The sequence below is a fragment of the Ammodytes marinus genome, assembly GCF_949987685.1.
Source record: "Ammodytes marinus genome assembly, chromosome: 5".
NCBI lineage: Eukaryota > Metazoa > Chordata > Actinopteri > Uranoscopiformes > Ammodytidae > Ammodytes > Ammodytes marinus.
Genome location: NC_137234.1, coordinates 5,067,618 through 5,088,970, shown reverse-complemented (window position 1 = coordinate 5,088,970; position 21,353 = coordinate 5,067,618). Strand labels below are relative to the sequence as shown.

The following is a 21,353-nucleotide window of genomic DNA, read 5'->3' as shown; positions in this document are numbered from 1 at the left end:
AGATTGGAGCTCCACTGTTCTCACCATATGAAAATTACATCAAATAAAACCCCATAGAAAAGTTAAGGTTAATATGATGAATGTGTAATATTGGTTAAGAAAAACTGATAGCGTATCTATAAACTGTGCTTTAACTATTTTATTAAATAAACATTGCTCATTTTAATCAGTGATTCCAATTAACTTTATGAAAAATACACACATAATGAGATGATGATTTCCCCAAGAAGGTTAGTAAATCCAGCCCCGGGACTTTTAATTTCATACTTGATGGAGCCGCTCTATTCACACACGAGAGGCGAGACTCTCTAATGTAATCTTGAAAGACTCATTTCAAGCATTTTACACTCAACTGTGCTTCATTCATAACTTAGAAAACTGTGATTGTTGATCTAAAATGTGTTAATTTAAATAATAGTTTGACATGTTAAACAGAATGATAAGAGGCCAAAGTAAATTGTTTTTTGTTTAGTCTGGGACCAAACTAATAATACTGGTGTGGCATCTAAAGATAAATGAAAAAATAAGACTCGTGGTAGCTGTATAATTAGGCTGTCAAATGAGAGGATACTGTCGAAAAGGTCATTTGACATTTAAATTTTTCGAAGGAGATAAAACAGTGTCTAAACTGAACAGTATATCAGCTTTTGGGGTCAAATGAGGTTAACTGGGGGGCGCCTTTAGCTCAGTTGGTAAGGCGTCCCCCTCCCGGGCCGGGCCCAGCAGCAGACCCGGGTTCGATTCCCACCCGCGGTCGTTCTCTGCATGTCACTCCCCTCTCTGCCCCATTTCACCTCTGTCTCTGCACTATCAATAAAAAAATGCCCAAAAAATATCTAAAAAAAAAAGAAAAAAATTAGGTTAACTGGAGCAGGCGATATACATACACTGAATCTTGCTGTCAGAAAGATTTACTGCTGCAATATAGAGCAATAATTTGCCCTGAATACATAGTACCACGCCCCACAAAAAAAGAATAGCTGAATAAATATCCACACACTGCTGATTCCAGGTACCAGCATGCTTCACGGTTGGAGTGTTTACACGTACTGGGAGCACACATCATTTTGTGGCAATGCTCACTTTGGTGCGATGGTTAAACCCCCACACTGGCTCAATTCACTAGATGTGTTGTGTGTGTATAGTTTAGGAGTGGTACTGCTGCAACAATTAGCTCCTGTACTTTATGAGAAAAGAGATGTTTTGGACCTTCAGCTGAAATGACTTGTGATTTATATAGTGACCTGGGGCCTATTGCATAAAACTAAGATAAGGGATTAACCTAGGATATTTCGGTTATCCTGGCTTGCGTTAGCCATGATCCGGTTGCATAAAAGCGGAGGGACATAAGTTACCATGGAGATTTATCCTTTACGTTTAGCCTGGTCAGGACCAGGCTAAACGTAAAGGATAAACTTATTCTGTTGCCTGACTGGTTCAGTCAGCTGTCACTCCGATCTGAAATCAAGGTTTTTAACAGTTATTCCTTGATCTTCTGTGTACTGCTTTATTTTCATCAGCCTGTTTTAAAGGTACCACATAAAAGACTGCATTGTCATTTAGTTAAATAGTTCTTATTTTTTATTATTTAACCTGAACCATTTATAATTAGATTAAGATGAAATTATATAAATTATAATAATGTATGTGATAGTCTGTTCATATTGCAGGCTATATTTATACGATTGATTATCGATGGCAGATGATGTTGCAAATGTGGGTCAAATAAATCCACTTTGTACCTATAACCATATACAGGTGCGTCTAAAACAAAATAGATTATCAATGAAAAGTTCCTTTTTCTGTAATTTAATTCAAAAAGTGAAATTTAAATATATTCTAGATTCATTACACATGAAGTGAATTGTATCTAGAATAAACATACTTTTCAGAAGGTCGACATTTGAGGATTATAAATCCTTTTTTTGATTGGTTTTAATATTCTAATATTTTGAAATACTGGATATTTTATTCCATGATCAATCAATCATCCAAAAAAAAGGCCTGACATATTTCACTTTGTGTAATGAATCTATGAAAGTTTCACTTTTTGAATGGACTTTCCATGATATTCTATTTTTTAGATGCACCTGCAGACTGCTCACTGTCAACTATTTTATCATAAAACAATGCAGGGACATCAAGATCAGTTGGCAGAGAATACAGTTGCTCTATGAAATGAACTGCCCCCTCACTTACGGGTTAAACTAGCAAGGCATTGTGGGAAAATGGGCCGTCTTTTCCATTTTCACATCAGTAAATCTGTGTTCGATCTCTGGGTCTACTTCTGAAAGCTGTGGGCTGGCACTTAACAGAATTACTTACACCTGGCTTGACAAAGCAGCCCCTTGTCATCCTGGATTGGCGTTTATGCAACTGACTAATCCAAAGTGCCCAGGCTAGACTTTGTCAAGGCTGGCTTTATCAATAATCCTGGATATCTTAATTCCACTTTTATGCAATAGGCCCCTGGCTGTGTGAGGACTTGATTTTGGTTTAGGTTCGATACTATGTAGGATGTGTTGAGAGCATAGATAGTATATACAAGGTTGAGAGCTTGAAATCCACGCACAAAGCCATACTGATGTGGATTATTGATTAACATTTGAGGACCACTTTTTAGAGAAGTTTTGATGAATGTGTGATTGTATACAAGGCATGTCAAACTGTGATTGCCAATTTGATAAAACTAATAATTAACCAACTCTTAAATTAGAAAACTAGCAGCAACATTGAAATCCCAATAAAACTTTATCGACTAAATCGGCTGAGTCTGCCCAAAAAAAAACAAGAAAAAAAAACAAAACAAAAACACACACCTTCACAAATGTGTTCACATAGTTTGTATTTAATACAGTATAGCTTGATTCAATAGTCATACGAATGATAAAGTAAATAGGTTATAATAGAACAAATATAAAATTAATGTAGATAACTGTATAGTCCTGGGAAATCGTATGAAAACAGTTGCTGAATACAATAGAAAAATAAAACAGGGCACATTTTTGCATCCATTGAAAAGGAACAATAATTCTAAAATCAGAGTGCATGAGGATGGCAGACTTAAAAATGCTTCACTACAAGCAAATTCAATATGAATTCTGTAGTAAAGAACACATGTTTTTTTTTGTTTTTTTTTTCACCTGGCAACAACATAATGCAACGTATGATGACACAGACGTTCAGTTTTTGTACATGTATGTACTCTATATAATAATAATAATAATAATAATGGCAAGATACTGGGACCAGATGAAAGCACTGATTACAACCACAGTCTGTAGAACTTAAAATAACATAATAATAATAATAATAATAATAATAATAATAATAATAATAATAATAATAATAAAAATATACTTAAAGTGTAACTGCACCCTTTTACTTGTTTTTTGAGATATAAGCTGAATTAAATCACTATGTTGGTAAGGAACACATATATGCTGGTGTTAACATTGAAAAAAATTGCAATATGTTAAATATCGGCAATTTAAGAAATGTTTTGTATTGTAAATTATTTTAGAACTTTACTAAGATTTGAAAAAAACTTTTTCCTTCGGATTCGAAAAATGACGTACATGGGACTTTTTTGACCCCATGTACGTCATCACGTCGCCGCAAAGCCAGGCACGCTCTTCATAGGTCCATGGCTGGTCCGTGATCTACTACGGTTATACTGTCCCTCCAAGGATGTTATTTCGGGGGTTAACACCCTTCACTTCTACCGACAGTGTGTCTGCAATATCTCGCTTGCGCGAACACTGACACACTCACTCACACACACACACACACGGACTCGTTCATTGTTTCACTTGATTGACACACGCTACCGCTCGCTCTCCTCGCTCACACACACACACACACACACACACACACACACACACACACACACACACACACACACACACAGCCGCTAGCTCACTTGCTGTCTCCTAACACTACGATAGAGACACCCGCCAACAATTTAGAATAAGAAAAGTCCTCCACCTCAGACGACCCATCTGTGTGGCATATGAGCTCACTGTGTAGCGACAGTGCCGTTAGACTTTGTGTCACTCCATTTTTCAATGAAGTCATGTCATTCAGATCTTCCTGAGTGACAGCTAGCAGCTAGCCCCCTCCTTCACAGACACCGTGCGACCCCCTCCCTCCCGAAAGTCGGCCGGCTGATGTCGGAATGTTTAAAAACAAAGGTTCTCAAACGGAATTCAGAATCCATGGTCTGAAAGCATTTTTCAAAATCGTGCAGTAGCTCAAACAGGGGGTGCAGTTACCCTTTAAGACACTCTATTGGGTGTAGGCACAGATTTGTGCATACTTTCTCAGCTATTCTATCATTCCATTTGTGGTTTTCCTGTCAAAGTAACTTGATTTGTCCCAATAAAGCACTATGCACTATGACATTAACTGGAAGTCCAAAATGTCACCCTAAACACTTTTTTTTTTAAGCATTACTAAATTTAACAATAACAATCAAGTTATACCAGCATCACATGTAGACCTACAGAATTAATATTAGGTTGTATTTGTCATCCCATCCTGGCTGATCTCAGAGCACATTGGAAACAGTTATTTAAAAAGTGCTAAGACATGATTGGTGTTAAAAAAAAAAAAAAAAAAAAAAAAAAGTATTGCACTACTCATGAGGTCTTAACTGACGACTTGCACATATGTACGCTTCAATGGCGTAGTCACTGCAGAGTTACTCTAAATGTGTGTGTATGTGTGTGTGCCTGTGTGTGAGTTCTTAACAATACATTCCCACAATCACTAAAGCAATGATGGTTTTACTGTCAGGAAAAAACTCCATATTTAGGTTTGATGGAAGGTCTGTTTTTCAGTTGACACAGTTGGAAAAAAATGTATTAACGAATTAACATGGACAGCGATAGGTTAATAGCCGGACCGTTTTGGATGTGCTTTACAAGTCTTTACTGAGATTTACTGGCGGCAGAGGAGAATGCATTGTGCAACCTCAAAGCAATACAACAACTTCTTGGCACAAGTCGGGTCATATTCCCTTCCTCGTGTTCAGAACGACACTCCTGACTATATGCGAACTAACTCGTACCATCTACGTGACATTTACTCCGTGCTAAAAAAAATGCACTACTGTGAATGCAATATTTCCTGGAGGTGTAAAAAACGTGTTACCTCTCTTAAACCTACTATCGTTGCATGATCGTGCAGATCTAGAGCCCTATTTGGATTTTAAAAAATGGTGTAAAAGGAACATTTCACCCTAAAATGAAAATTGAGTCCATGTCATTTAAAGCTCCAATAAATCCAATTTGTACATAAAAAGCATAACCATTAGCCACTGCAGTTCCAGCAAAGCTCTTTTCAGAACTATTAGTTGAAGCTCAGTGCTTATCTTATGCATCCGAGATATTATCGGTCGCCGTAATTATGCCTTAGGGGCGTTGATTTTTCAAAAGCAGTTATAGAGGAAAGAGACAAAATGCCTTTTTTGGTGCACAATGGCGATGTTTACTTTTTATTGTTTTGCAGTTCTACAATCTTTAGTGTAGTTTTAACTTTGAACTCATTTCCATTTTGGAGTGAACTGCTCCTTTAAAGGTCCCCTAAACCATCGGTTTAAAGTGGCAAAATAAATAAACAAAAAGGTTTAATGAACATTCTCACGCTCACTTCCCCCAACGTGCCTGACCACACAGACCACAAAACTGCACAACACAAAGAGCAGTTTCTTCACGCCACCACGTACTATTCTGAGATATGTTCAGCAAATTCAAAATGTCACATTGTGTTGGAAGCGTGAATCTTATTATCACATTGACAATCATAATGTCAACACTCAAAGCCATTTGTCTCATCACTGTCTCGTCTTGGTCTGGCTTGCAAATGAAGAAATTATTTCAAATGACAGCTCCTTGTGAGTTAAGAAGTTAACTTTTCCTGGGCTCACTAAAATTGGTCACACAACACGGCTTGGGGCTAAACAGATCGGACTGCTGAAATCTCAGGGGCTCGCGGGGGGTTGGTTGGTTTTGGGAAGTCAGGGGGTTGAAGCTCACTGATTGGCTGGGAGCAGGCCCTGCCTTTGGGCGTGCTCCAAAATGGCGTTGTAGCAGAAGTAGTACTGGTCCGGGGTTTGGATGCTGAAGGCCCGCTGTGTTCTCATGCGTCGCACCGTCTGACAGACGTTTAGTGATCCCACGTCCTGCAGCTGGGACAGGCTGATGTCCAGGGCACAGAAGGTACCTGCCAAATGACAGAGCACGTAAGCAATCACACTTTCTAAGAATGGATTATTCACAACAAAGTACAATAGTTATTACTGTCTTAAAAGGGGGCGACTGTGGCTCAGTTGGTAGAGCGGGTCGGCCGATGATCAAAGGGTTGGAGGTAGTGTTGTTTTTGTCAACAAAATGTATGACTAAATATCGTCGTCAACTAACCTTTTTCACGTGACAGTGACAAGACTAGACGAAAATAGTCACAGATAATATTGACTAAGAGAAGACTAAAAAGCTCAAGACATTTAGTCGACAGAAACTTGACTAGACTTATAAGAGTTTAAACGTGACTAAGACTAATAAAAACTAAAATTAAAGTTTGACAAAAAGACTAGACTAAAACTAAAATTAAAACAGGCCGCCAAAAACAACACTACTCCTGTGTTCCCTGCTCTCCTGATACATGCAAAGACATGTTGAAAAAGTATTCCTTGTTTTCTGAACGAGTAGTAGCCCTGTTTGTGGACGTCTATCCATCAAAACTATGACGTAGGTCCTTAGCAACGGTCATTATACCCCTGTTATTGTAGCTCTAGCATTCAAGCACATTGTTTCTCTTAATTAAATTTGAATGTAATGTACATTTTTTTCTGGCATTGTCATTTGAAGCTATTTTATTTAGGCCTATTTATTTTGTATAAATGTACGTCATTAGACAGGAGATTTTGAAACACAAAGAGAAGCTGTCCGAGCTCCACCAGACTGCTGTTCAGGTTGAGGAATCCGGCATTCTTACATGTTTGGTAGCTCAAATAAATATGATGTAAATTCAATCAGAGCGTCTTCCGTGTCTGGTATTGCATGTATTCTTGAGTCTATAAGGTAACAATAATATAATAAGATAAGATAACCTTGTTTGACTTGTGAAATGGGGGACTTAAAGAACATTTTGATTTTGGCTGTACTACTAGGTAATTGTACTATATTAACTGGGTATAATTGCATTACTAAAAAGACTAAAATACAAAAGTCATTGACTAAGACTAGACTTAAATGTCATCAGCTTTTGTTGACTAAGACTAGACGAAAATAGTCCCAGATCATTCTGAGCAGACTAAAAAGCTCAAGACTTTTAGTCAACTGAAACTTGACTAGACTAAAAAGAGTTTAAACGTGACTAAGACTAATAAAAACTAAAATGACAATTTGACACAAAGACTAGACTAAAACTAAACTTAAAACAGGCCGCCAAAAACAACACTAGTTGGAGGTTCGATCCCCGCCCTGCCACCTGTGTCATAGTTGTTGTGTCCTTGGGCAAGACACTTCACCCACCTTGCCTCGTGTGAATGTTGATAGTTAGCCTGCTATCGGTGTATGAATGTGTGTGTGAATGGTAACGTGGGAAAGGAAAACAGGTCTCCCTTGCAAAAGAGTATTCGGTCTCAATGGGATTCACCTGTATAAATAAAGGTAAAAAAAAAAAAGAAAGAAAAAAAAGAGCAGTGTGTAATAACATGTACTACTGCTACTGTAGCATCATGGCGGTGCAACATGGCGGCACGTCCTGCCCCTATGTAGATATAAAACGCTCTAGATTCTAACGTTATATAGAGTAGAAGTAACAACAACTTTTATTTTCAAGCGATCATAAACCAACTAAAATTTACCTATGAATATCATATTCCATTTCTACCAAGTCAGTTCTGAAAAACACCAATACCCTCTACACTGGACCTTTAGAATATGAGGAAAATTTAGGCTTTTTGTGTTTAAACCTGCAGTGTGTAGAATTTTGGGTTTTATTTCCTAGCAGATTTTGTAGAAAGTAATTATAATATCCATGAGTACATTCAATTTAGTGCATAATAGCTGAAATTTTTTTTTTTTATTATTATTTTTTCCCTTAGAAAGGGTCTCATATATGTCCATATTTCTGCATATTTTGGACCAAGGCCTAGTGCCGCCATCTTGAAAGTGTCATAGTTGGAATGTCATCAGGTGCATTGTTTAACATTTAGAATTGTTCTTGTCCTTGAAGGCCACTGTAGCTTCTGTTATTATTCTAAAGGGTTGGGGTTACCCAGGGAGTGTTGCATTCTAGAACTTTCTAGAACTTTCTTGATGATGTCATATTACACACTGCACCTTTAAATATCTACAAAAGCTCATACTAAAAAATTCAAAAATGGGGTGTCAAACATTTTACTTTTACTTATGCCTCTTCTTCCCCCTGTGGGAAATAAGGCTGATACAGTGTGTCTCCATTTGTTTCTAACTGTCAAACATTTTGCAGTGGGTGAAATATGTGAGTTTTACAATGGGGGAAATGCTGATAATCAGGTGGCACAGCTTTCTTTATAAAAAATACAATCTCAGGATCTCACCTGTTCTCCCAATCCCTGCACTGCAGTGGACCACCATGGGGGGTCCCAGTGGGTGTCCTGTCCACTGGAGACCCAGAGCCTTCACTGTTTTCCTCTGCTGTCTCTTCACAGCTCCCAGGAAGTCGATGAGAGTCACTGCTGAGGTGGGAACGCCATAGTCGGGCCAACTCAGGTACTGGAAGTGACTCACTTGCCTCTGTTCACATGTCTGTATGGACAAGAAATAGTTTAAATTTACTTACAAGCCTGTTGTACAATAATTGGAACTTTAAAAAAAATTGCATTCTCCTCTCGAATTAAAGCTGGGGTATATGATTTCTGATTGGTCAAAGTTAACATGAGAGGCTCAGATTCTCTGTTCTTATTGGCTGTTGGGACTGTCCATTCACTTTGGCACGACTTTGTTGGTGTAGAGAGCGTGTCAGGGAGGGACCATAGGGGAGGGACCAAAGAGAACAAGTGGAGCGGTTGAGGTATTTGGATTCAAATCTCTATTCCAACTGCCATTTTCTCCCCAAATCCTATACCCCAGCTTTAAGGTTTTGATGCACCGTTTAAAAGGATTTTTTAATTTCATATTTTGGCAAAGAACAATATCCCTCTCATGGCCTGTTTTGGATAGGCTCCATATTGGCTCAAGTGGGGTGTCAATCAAAAGGTTAGACTATGTATTTTGACATTTTCAAACCAAGATGCCATAGCATAGCATTGTGTACACACAGCATAGGTTTGTATTAAAAAGCCTGACTGCCGGGTAGCCAGCGTTTCATCTGATTACTCTAGTAATGGATGAAATATTGGGTAGAATAGAACTTGATAGTTGCAGCCCCCTGGAAGGCATTTTTTTTTTTGGCATTTTTTTTTGGCATTTTCAAGCTTTATTTGATAGTACAGAGTTGAAATGGGGAGACAGAGAGAGAGAGAGAGAGGGGGGATGACCTGCAGTAAGGGTCCACGGGTCGGATTTGAACCTGCGACCACTGCAACAAAAAGGCCGGAGCCAATATGGTACGAGCTCTATCCACTACACCACCGGAGCACTCCCTGGAAGGCATTTGTCTTTTGCATTACATGACCATGGCTGTTACCTCAGTGTTGTGCAGCTCCAGGGTGGTGTGGTTGTAGTGGGTGTGGTGGTCCACCCTCTGGTTCACCACTGCCATGTGTCCATACACCTCCTGTCCTCCTTCGTCCAGGGGCCAGTACTGTCCACACTTCTTCCGACTGCCCTCGTCTGTCCTGCAGCGCACACACACACACACACACACACACACACACACACACACACACACACACACACACACACACACACACACACACACACACACACACACACACACACACACACACACACACACACACACACACACACACACACACACACTTGAGTAAATAAGACTTCTGACTAAACTTTTTAAAAAGGGAGAAGCTACAGTAGTAACTCTTTTGACTCAAGGATACGTTTTAAAGTAAAAGAGAAAGAAAGAGATTACCTGGTTGTCATAACGATAACAAGTACGTTTTGCTCCCAGACCATTCTCCAGAAGTCGCCGTAGGTCTTTTCCAGTGGTCCTGCACAGGACGACGGGAGATTATAATGCCATTTAAAGGTGCAGTGTGTAATATGACATCATCAAGAAAGTTCTACAAAGTTTTAGAATGCAACGCTCCCTGGGTAACCCCACCCCTTTCGAATAATAACAGAAGCTACAGTGGCCTTCAAGGACAAGAACAATTCTAAATTTTAAACATTGCACCTGATGACATTCCAACTATGACACTTTCAAGATGGCGGCACTAGGCCTTGGTCCTAAATATGCAGAAATATGGACATATATGAGACCCTTTCTAAGGGAAAAAATAATAATTCAAAACATTTTTTTCAGCTATTATGCACTAAATTAAATGTACTTATGGATATTATAATTACTTTCTCCAAAATCTGCTAGGAAATAAAACCCAAAATTCTACACACTGCAGGTTTAAGTAAAACAGTTAGTACTCCAGTTAATTTCTTTTGAACTATTAATTGGAATAAATAAATACTGTTACTAAACACAATAAATGTGTTCGTGACTTGGGTCATTGTTGCATACATTTGAGTTTTCGTTTGCAAAATGACTGATTTTATAAGTAAAAATATCCATTATCAAAACATAATATTTAAGTACAACTTTTAAATTCTTCAGCCATCCAGTCCAAGGAGCAGTAACTTAAAATATGTGCAGTCGTCATACCTTGAGTACCAATGTACGCATTCCTCTGTTTGTAGCCGTCCATGAAGCTGGCGTTGATGTAGTCTGATCTCTGTGGGAACAACAACAACAACTTTGTTACGAGGATGGAAAAGTCTAAGTATAAGAAGTCAGTTCAAGAAAACACTCAAAATTAAATTGTGCTATGAACTGAATGAGACTGTTCAGCTCATTGTCCACATGGGGCTGATGGAGTATTACCGTCATTTTCGGACTATAAGCCGCGCCTTTTTCCCCATTTTTCGACCCTGCGGCTTATATAACGGTGCGGCTAATAATATAATAATTACACAGCACAGTATATGTTCTGTAGCTAGTCTACTATTGCACTAAATGGTAACACTTGAATACGTTATGCAAATATGCAACTTGTTTGTTGAAATGTTAATAAATGGGAGCTTCCTCAAGCAGCCATCTCTTTCCCGACAATCCCCTCTGTGCACGAACTCTTACATATGGTAATTAAACATTAAAACACCTGCGGCTTATAGTCCAGTGCGGCTTATAGTGCGGAAAATACGGCACATTATAGGAGTAAACACAACATAAAGAAAAGCACCAACCTCGTTCCTTCTGGCTTTCAAACGCACTCTAGTTTGATCGAGGCACAGCACGTCGCCATAGCGATTCCTTTCCTGATTGTAGGCTGCTCTGTAGACGAATGAGACCAAATATAACTAATGACACCTGCTGCTGTAATCAACCTTCACCAATAGTTAACAATGACAAATGATCTACAAATGGTGAACCTGAGGTCCCATCTGGATCATTGCTGCCTGTTATAATGTCCCAAAGCCCAACTTGGCATAGTCAAATATTTGTAATCGACAAATAGTGCAAATATATTCAAATTCAAGTTTATGCAATTTGCCATGATCACACATGAGAAAGATAGACTTCTTGCTTGAAAAGAAACTGAAATTCTTATCAAATGACTTGCCAATTAATTTCGGCTAAGTCGACAAAATTGTGCATTTTCTCTGCTTCTTCTGATGCGTTTTAGGTGAACAATAATTATTTCCCCAGTAAAACAAAAAGTATCCTAAACTAGGACAATCTTTATTCTAACTAACAAATTATTCTCTGTTCTTGCCCTTTTACAGAAGGTATTAAGAAAAATTATTTAGGTCTAGCTCTTGAGCATGTATAGTGTGTTTGCTCACTGTGCACATTGGAAGGTCCCGGGCGGTGGTTCTTTGCGTATCTCTTCATACTCTAGATGGATGCCCGTGCGCTGCAGCCGGCCCAGGAGCATCAGCAGCTCCTGTGGGCGCATGGACTCTGGTCCCGGGACGTGGATGGAAGAGTCTTCCACTGGGATCCCCACCAGCTCATCCACGGGGTCTACGCGGCCGTTCTGCCCCGCTAACAGCTGCTGGTTCCAGCTGAACGCGTCCAGAGGCAGCAGCCCGCCCAGGTGCTGGGGCAGACAGTCTCTGGGAAGGTGTTGGCGTAGGTCGGCTGTTTTCACCATCTGAACCTGGAGGTAGACCAGAAAGTGATTTGATAGAAAGTGAAAGGCAAGGCAAGGCAAGGCAAGTTCATTTATATAGCACAATTCAGACACAAGGCCATTCAAAGTGCTTTACAGGGGCAAGATTAAAATACACAATACACATTTAAAAGCGGATGAATAGAGAAAATTTCAGATTTTAGTATGTGCTCAACACGTAACTTTCAAAAAGTTGGTCAATTCTGGTATCCTTTTGTGGAGTTGCTGTTAAAAAGTGATAATAGTGGGGCGCTCTGGTGGCGTAGTGGATAGAGCGCGTACCATATTGGCTCCGGCCTTCGTTGCAGTGGTCGCGGGTTCAAGTCCGACCTGTGGACCTTTACTGCAGGTCATCCCCCCTCTCTCTCTCTCTGTCTCCCCATTTCAACTCTACTATCTAATAAAGCTTGAAAATGCCCAAAAAAATAGTGATAATAGTGATACTATGTGTAAGGTTTATAAATGCTTAAGATCCACCTTTAGTGTTCTGAAAATCTTAGACAAAGACATTGGCACAAGTGTAGATATATTTGCAGAACTATTTAGTTTAAGTTAAGTTAAGTTTTTTTTAATGTGTTCTCTTTCATGTAGCTATTGTCTTAGCCTTTTTACTTTCTTTCATAGTTTAAAATAATAACTTTTATAAAAAAAGACGACTATGGAATTTGGTTCGGTGCGGGGATTGGTCCCACCCCTAGTTCTAGTTTGGTGTCGAAAAGCATTTGTGTATTCATTATTTTTTTAAATTTCTTTTAAAGATATTTTTTTGGCATTTTTATGCTTTATTGATAGTGTAGAGACAGAGTTGAAATGGGGCAGAGAGGGGAGTGACATGCAGAGAACGACCGCGGGCTGGAATCGAACCCAGGTCCGCTGCTGGCCGAGGCCCATGGGGGGGACGCCTTACCAACTGAGCTAAGGGCACCCCTTGTGTATTCATTGTTGATCGAATTAATAATTGTGAAAAACCCATCAGGTGCCTCAGTCTCCTAACAGATCCATACTAATGAAATTATTCAGGCTCAGTAATATGATAAGTCAAGCTTTTACACCCTAGGGATTTATGGTGCGGTAGGGTTGGTTACCGGCTAATCAGATGATCACTTGCAACAATCAATGAAAGTGAATTGCCTTCTCACTCATTGTACATTACTGCAGATCACCACAACAGAATTCTTCAAAAAGTATATCATCATAAACATGGATCAAGTATTAGAGAATGAGTGGCAGGCTTTGCTTACCCTCTCCCTTAGTTTCTCCTTGAGAAGCAGGCTGAGCAGATTGTAGGGCACACGGAACCAAACCGGAGCCCCGACTATCAACACCTTCTTTAGCCTGGCAGGGAACGCCCCCTGGTGGAGAGACACAGCACAACTTATAAAAACACACTACACTTTATATCACAGATTCAACTGAATTTATTTCATTCTTTTTTTGAGAGTCTTGATTTAGACAACCATGTACTACAATTAATATATATTTTTTTTTTTTTTTTTTTTTTTTTTTTATGCTTTTATTGATAGTGTAGAGAGAGTTGGAATGGGGCAGAGAGGGGAGTGACATGCAGAGAACGACCGCGGGCGGGAATCAAACCCGGGTCCGCTGCTGGCCGAGGCCCATGGGGGGGGGGGGGGGGGGGGACGCCCTATCCAACTGAGCTAAGGGCGCCCCAAAATAAAGTAAAATGGGTTTGAAATAAAGTAAATAAGGCAGTTTCTCCTCAAATGTCAACTTAGTGACCTCACAGAAGCTTTAAGTTCCTAGAGTCAAACATATCTTCTTGAGGACAATCCAAACACATAATTAGGATTTTTCTCCACATTATGTTGTGGTACTTTTGCATATATTAAGCACAACTTAACTATTCATAACATACTTCAGTCCATATTTAGATCAACATGTGGGCACAAAATTAACTATATTATGCTCATTGGGCCACAGTTATTGACTCCAGATGATATACTACAGTAAGGTTAACTCACTTGAATGTAGATATACGTGCAGGTAGCTGCCAAAATAAGCAATGCATGAGAGTATAAACAGCCATGGTGTATGGATTGAATTATTCCCTCGTCAACCCAATTTATGAGAGACTAATCCTGCCCATTAGATGGCACTAAACACCAACCATGTTTTTATATAAATGTTGATGAATGACATAACTCAACCATTATGCATTAACCCTAACCATTGACAGAAGTGAATCATTTTCAGGAATTGCCAACAGTCCATTTCTCAGGAAGGATCATGCATCTAATCTCAGAAATCTGCCTTTATTTAGCCATTTAACTGTAACAACATTGAATTTTTTTTCTCTACTTATGACATCTTTTGCAGTACGTCCGTCCTGGGAGAAGGATCCCTTACTTTGTCGACTCTCCCCGAGATTTCTTTAAAAAAAAATGTAATCCCGGAAAAGGGTTTTTTACTGGGAGTTTTTTTCTCAGCCGAGCTAAGGGTGTAAGGGCAGGGTGTCATATTGTTTCATATTGTATGGAATGTAAAGCCCACTGAGGCAAACGTCTATTTGTGATATTGGGCTATACAAATAAAACTGATTTGATTTGATCTGTTAATCCCGACCTTGAGCAGGTTGAGGATCTTCTTGCTCAGGTCCAGCTCAAAGTTTGTGTAGTTGGAGCCGGCCATGTCGTAGATGAACACCAAGCCATTCCTCTGGGTCTCAAAGCTGAGGGGAAAACGCAGGACAAGATGTTTGTGTTAATGTTTTGAATAGCAGGTCAGATAACAACAACTAACTTATTCAGGCCTACAACATACAATTAGAATAAATACACTCATAACTGTTAACCAATTTAAAATTATTATTTTGAATCAGCCCCTCTACACTTGTAACTGTTTTAATTAGGCTATTGTCTCTCATTCAATTGATCTGAATGTTTTAAATTGTTGTTGTCTGTCTGTCTGTCTGTCTGTCTGTCTGTCTGTCTGTCTGTCTGTCTGTCTGTCTGTCTGTCTGTCTGTGTGTGTGTGTGTGTGTGTGTGTGTGTGTGTGTGTGTGTGTGTGTGTGTGTGTGTGTGTGTGTGTGTGTGTGTGTGTGTGTGTGTGTGTGTGTGTGTGTGTGTGTGTGTGTGTGTGTGTGTGTGTGTGTGTGTGTGTGTGTGTGTGTGTGTGTGTGTGTGTGTGTGTGTGTGTGTGTGTGTGTGTGTGTGTGTGTGTGTGTGTGTGTGTGTGTGTGTGTGTAAACTTGTTATGTATTCTCATTGTATATTGTGTATCTGGACAAACTCGACGTCATTGTAAAAGAGGGTCACCCCTCAATTGATCTTTCGAGGTTAAATAAAAGGAAAATGAGGCAAATGTGCACTTTTTTCTTCCAACACACAGTCTTCTTACAACTTCAGTATAGTTGACAGTGAAAGTTTTAAGATCATGGAAAACTAACATTCTTGGAAATCAATTAGGTGATGCATTCAATATAGGGATTCTAGTTTAAGCACTAAATTCAGCAACAACAAAAAATAATATGAATTTCTAGTATTGATCAGATAACCATTTTATTAAGAATCTCAAACTAATATTTACTAATGTTATTAAATCTACTTTTATCTATCTATCTATCTATCTATCTATCTATCTATCTATCTAAAAGCCTCACCTTTCCACGGCCCGATCCAGGAGGTAGAATAGGGCCTGCAGCACCACATGGTTGCCTGTCTTGTTTGGGTGATGAAGTTTGGCCGTGTACAAGGCTATGGAGGCCCCTGAAGGGTCCCGCGCACTCTGCAACACACACAACCAACAGGTTATGTCAGCATTCAACCTCCTGTGACAAGTTCATCCCCCCTTTCACCACCAACTCAAACTCCCTGAGCTGAACTGTTGACTATATTAGCACTAGAGTAATTCAATAGTTCTCTCTCCAGCAAGGCCAATCTGAGCTCCAGGCCAGAAGTATTTTCTTTAGATTGTAAGGGTTTTATCTTGCTTCCAGCATCTCTGGTAACTATTAAAGTAAATCCATCATGTTGACTTGTATCATTAGAAAGGGGCCTGAGTTATTGTGTCTGTGTTGTTCTGCGTTTTTCATAGTAATCGTGTGTTACGTGTGACAACAAGGCAGCCGAATGGAAGCGAAAAGGAAAGATTAACAATGACCACATGGGGGCACCTGAGTTCACAGGCGGGTTGCTGGCACGCTGCCAAAAGGGGACTGTCAACAGTTCAGCAGGAGGAACAATTCTTGCCAAGTGATGATGCTGCAGGTCTTAAAGCTCCATTGCGTGAGATATTTTTCATGCCAAACCTCAGAAAAATCAGTGTTAAGACTGCAGATAGGAAGAGAACTAGAGGCAGTGAGGCACGTGAATGAAGCTGCTGCTGCTGGCCAAAAGGTAGTAAGCTACCGTTCAGTCCTCCTGTGTAAGCAAATATTCCTGTGTTCTCGGGGCATAGGGGCTAAAAATACCTCAGACAGGATATGAAGCCCGCTGGTGAGGCTGGACCACTCCAACGTCAGACAAAAGGGATGTGCAGCATCAGTGGCACGTCAACGGGGAAGGAAGAAGGAACACAGGAGAGTGTGTGTGTGTGTGTGTGTGTGTGTGTGTGTGTGTGTGTGTGTGTGTGTGTGTGTGTGTGTGTGTGTGTGTGTGTGTGTGTGTGTGTGTGTGTGTTGGAAAGGGGGGGGGGGGTCTTTTATGGCTGGGATTTGGCTGAGTTTATCTGGCACAGGAAACCCACTTGGCACATCAGTCAATCGACAAGTCACACCCCAAAAGGACACTTCATTTGTCATGATGAGAGCCTGCCTTCAGGATCTGGGCCCTAAACCTGCATTTCAACAGGACCAGGTTGTCGATTGATTGATCGTTAAGTCCAGAACAATATATTGGATATGTGTTTGTAAAGATGAGACATTAGTGTATTAGAATGCTATTTTATATTTCCTGTCAACATATCCTGTGAAAATAACAAAATACCGAAGATGAACATTTTTATAGACAGCTTCCAATTCAGTTAGATAGTACAGTAGTCATTGCCTAAATGAGTTTGGAGTTTTCTGTTTGTTGCATATTTTACTAAATAATGTGTTTATTGGGGGCAGCTTTCAACTGCGGATTAATGTTTAACATTAAGTGCTCTAGTAAACTAAGCATACCTGATTATTATTATTTTATTGAATTTGATCCCACATACGGATTAACTCCCCCTCCCTCACTGAAAAAAAAACTAGAGTACCCATGCTGTTCATTATGAAAGTAACAGTGCAACAAACTGTCTCAATGACCATGAGTTTCCAATCGTTTTTTAGAGAACAATGGAAGTCTATGGGACAGAGAGAGGGAGAGGCTTTATCAGTTTTGGTCTTTCCCATATTGATATGATTAGAAAGACATTATAGAATATCACCTGACCTGATTTAACCTCTGATTGTTCTGTGCTATGACCAACTTTGGACTTTTCCACTGACGGTATACCAAACAGATTAGATTAGATTAGATGTATTTATTTGTCACATACACAATTGCACAGGGCAATCCGTAGTGAAATTCTTCTTGTAAACCAGTCCGGCTGTCATTCAACCATATAAAGTGCAAGATTAAAAAATTATTAGGTGGTCACTGGGTGGTGGGCTAAGTGACATTGTCAGTCTGGTTCAACAGGGGTTTACAGGAAACAGAGGTTGCGTTCCGAATCGCATACTTTCTACTATATAGTATGTAGAAAGAAGATTTAGGATGTCCCGATTCTTGTGGCCAGATTTAGGATGGTTAGAAGTACCCGGATGTCCTACTTCATGGGGCCAAGATTGTTAGTGTTGAAAACTGCATCCTATTTGGGCGATTCTGACCCACAATCCAGTGCGCACGTGAAGTGACGTCACATCGACGAAGCCTCCATATGAAAACAAACGGGGATGCGACGGATATAAAAGCAAGAGGCAAGATCAAGGCGCAATGTTATGATGAAATAAGAGAGTAAAGTATGTCCCAATAGTATGCCTACTGCATCCTTAACTAGATTATTTTTATCGTCGGATGTAGTATGTAGAATAGAAAAAAGAAAGAGTATGCGATTCGGAGCGCAACCATAGTGGAGGTTCACAGGAGACATTCTTACCAACACGGTGAACTTCCCACTGAGCAGCTCAGAGCGCAGAGGTTCCTCTTGAGGCTGCAGTCGGACGATTCCCTCTTTAAGACGCGTTTCCTGAAGAAAAACAAAACACAGCAGGTGAAGTCAGGCTGCCCAGTGACTTTATAAACAAGGCTGCGACACTTTGAGGTCAATTCCTCTCTGTGTGTGTGTGAACAATAGAGAATTACCCTCCTGACTTTCCTACTATAGGAGGATCCCTCTCTGCAAGCTTTCCATTCCCACCCCCCCCCCCCTCTCCCCCCCTCTCCCTCACGAGGAGGTTGTGTGGGAGTTTCTTGAACTAATTCTGGAGGCCCGAGCAAATAAATAACGTGGGACCTGAACTGCTATTTAAAGGGGTATGAAAAATAATCATTTTTAAAACCAGGGATGAACCCATAACCCAGAGGAGCAGTCACTGAACCAAAGTACTACACTGATTTTAACAGAGGGGTTGCTGTTCCACTCCATTGAGAAGACATGATGAAAACTGCTCTCAACATGTGCAATATGATGTATATTCTAATGCTTTTTATCTTTATTTATTATCTATTTATGACATCACCTATATTTGTTTTTGTTCCCAAGTGTTTTTTCTTGTAACATTTGCGATTTTACCAAATTTCTTAATTTTTACTAATTGTGTTATTGTCTAATGCACCTTCAGTTGGCACTCAATTTCATTGTATAGGTGACTGTAGAGGGACAATAAAGACTATCCATCTCCTCTTTTGATTTCACAGTTACTGAGGCAATGGGATTGTATGGATTTAAACAATTTAAAAAACACAATAGCCTTATGGAGTTGGAGGGCAGACATATTCCAAGTAATGTAATATCAGAGCTCTGATGGCAGATAGAGCTAATGCTTTACAGTAAGATGTCAACATGACAACTGAGACTGAGCCTTAATGTCTACAGAAGGATTGATGTCTTTGAAATAAAGCCAACTGTTTGACAAGGACTAGTTTAAATCCACTAGGGCCAAGGAACTCTACTTACCAGTAACTCTAAATCTCATTAATAAACCCACTATATCTTGTTTGTTTAATCCACATCAAAAAAAAGAAAATGTTAAATGGACATGTTGCAGTGTTATGGGGCTAGACTATCTCTTGGTCGGGTGCAGTAACTTCCTGGAATCTCTTCTGCTTTCTGGCAACCTCACGATGTCGACAAAACTCCAAGAAGATACTGAACCGTGCCAAGAAATAGTCCCACAATACTTGCCAAGAAAAATGGCAAGTATTTTTTTTTTTACACAAAAAGAAGATATATAACATGTTCGTGTAACATTGGTGAGAGCCCGGCCAGCTGTTTCCCCAAGGATCCATTGTTTTTTGCAAAGCTTAGCTAAACGTTTTCTGTTTGTAGCTACATATCGAAACGACAGACATGAGAGTGGGTTTAACCTACTTCTTCTCATCCAACTCTCTACAATAAAAGTGAATAAGCATATTTACCCAAAGGTTTTACAATGCCTCTAAGCATAGCAGGTGCCGTACGTGAACATTGCACATCTCCTTTATGTTTCCTGTATTTTAAGAGTTCCATGACCTCGACTATGAAGAATGGGCAAACCTATTATTTACTATCTATGGGGCAAACCTTTGGTTACCCTTTTTTAATAACACCATCTACAGTTCATAGAAAATGACAGGAAACTCAATTCAAACCTCTCCTCAGAGCTCTGATGGCAGATACACATTAGTGAAAATGCATCATTGCATATCTCAAGTATACTCAACCATTTCTAGTCCTGAAACAGCTGTTTGGCACAACATTATTTCAGTAGAATGTTTGACATCACCAAAACAAAATTAAATTGTATATCTTGCTGGTCAAGGATTCATAAAAAAAACAGCAAAGTCATGTTATCCTATAGTACGCTCATGTTTCCCTTAATCTGGGTTTAACAGCACGCTACCAATGTCGCAGTTTAAGTACAAAAACAAAGACCCAGATTTTTCATGCCAGCGTGTACTAGACAATCAACTACTGCAGTTTGAATGCCAGCTTAGCCTGGTTTGTCCGTGTCCTTCACGACCAAACGAGCCCCTCACTGGAAACTTTGCCCATTAAGTTTGTTCTGACAAATGACTTGTGCCCAGCCTCCTCTGTCTTGGTGCTGACGCAGCATTAGACTGAGTTAAATGAACTGTGGCGTGGCAGGGGGGGGGGGCCCAGACTAATCCCTTCTCAAAGTCACACTCCAGGCTTTCATAACTACGTCGCGGACATGCGGGCCAACTATTCATGGCAGGAATAAGAACCCACCTCGGTCATTGACGTGACTTTACTTAAAAAAAAAGAAAGAAAAAAAAAAAAAAAAAAAAAAAAAAAAAAAAAAAAAAAAAGGTAGGTGGTAAAAAGTCCTGCCACGTCTTGAAGCTATTCGGGTCAATTTAAACGTCTGGGAACTTTCCGCTTGCTGCGAGTGGATAAAACACAGAGCAGATCGGAGTAGATTAATCCCAATTTTACATGTTCAAAAATCTGGCCAGAGTGGAATTTACAGCAGTATATATATAGACCATTTAGGGACAAAAAGGAGACATTACACCATTATCATTATAACTTCAACCAGAGGACGACAGGCTTGATTAGGTTGTTATCTCCATGCTACTTTCAGCTCATAAAGTGAAATGAGACCTGCAGTCTGGTCCCCCCCCCGGGGAGGTCGTTTCATTTTGATCATCATTTTCCTGCTTTGATGGTAATAATAACCGCGGTCACCAGCTGCTATTTCAGTGATGTGAAGGCAACGGAGGTCATTTTTCTTCACTATACGTCTCATTTTGGTCTGCCCTTTGTGTGAGGCCTAAAACTCCACTAATCTTGGCTTTAGCGCACAGTCAGGGCTCCTCAACGTTCCCATAGCACATACTTATATACACCGCAGATATACAGCAGGCT

The 21,353-nt window shown here is 39.9% G+C and overlaps 1 protein-coding gene across 1 annotated transcript in view; it reads right to left on the bottom strand.

The window, feature by feature from the left end:
- Nucleotides 1–2,838: 2,838 nt before the first annotated feature.
- Nucleotides 2,839–21,353, bottom strand: part of ptpn9a (protein tyrosine phosphatase non-receptor type 9a) — a gene marked incomplete at its 5' end in the record, with an annotated part of 27,066 nt that continues 8,551 nt past the window's right edge. Inside the window, 11 exons of the mRNA XM_080028508.1 lie at nt 2,839–6,225; nt 8,588–8,795; nt 9,676–9,826; nt 10,081–10,159; nt 10,825–10,894; nt 11,406–11,493; nt 12,006–12,322; nt 13,576–13,686; nt 14,918–15,023; nt 15,955–16,079; nt 18,420–18,509. Of these exons, the coding sequence (XP_079884634.1) occupies nt 6,035–6,225; nt 8,588–8,795; nt 9,676–9,826; nt 10,081–10,159; nt 10,825–10,894; nt 11,406–11,493; nt 12,006–12,322; nt 13,576–13,686; nt 14,918–15,023; nt 15,955–16,079; nt 18,420–18,509 (1,536 nt within the window). The 3' untranslated portion in view covers nt 2,839–6,034. The remainder of the gene's footprint in view (nt 6,226–8,587; nt 8,796–9,675; nt 9,827–10,080; nt 10,160–10,824; nt 10,895–11,405; nt 11,494–12,005; nt 12,323–13,575; nt 13,687–14,917; nt 15,024–15,954; nt 16,080–18,419; nt 18,510–21,353) is intronic.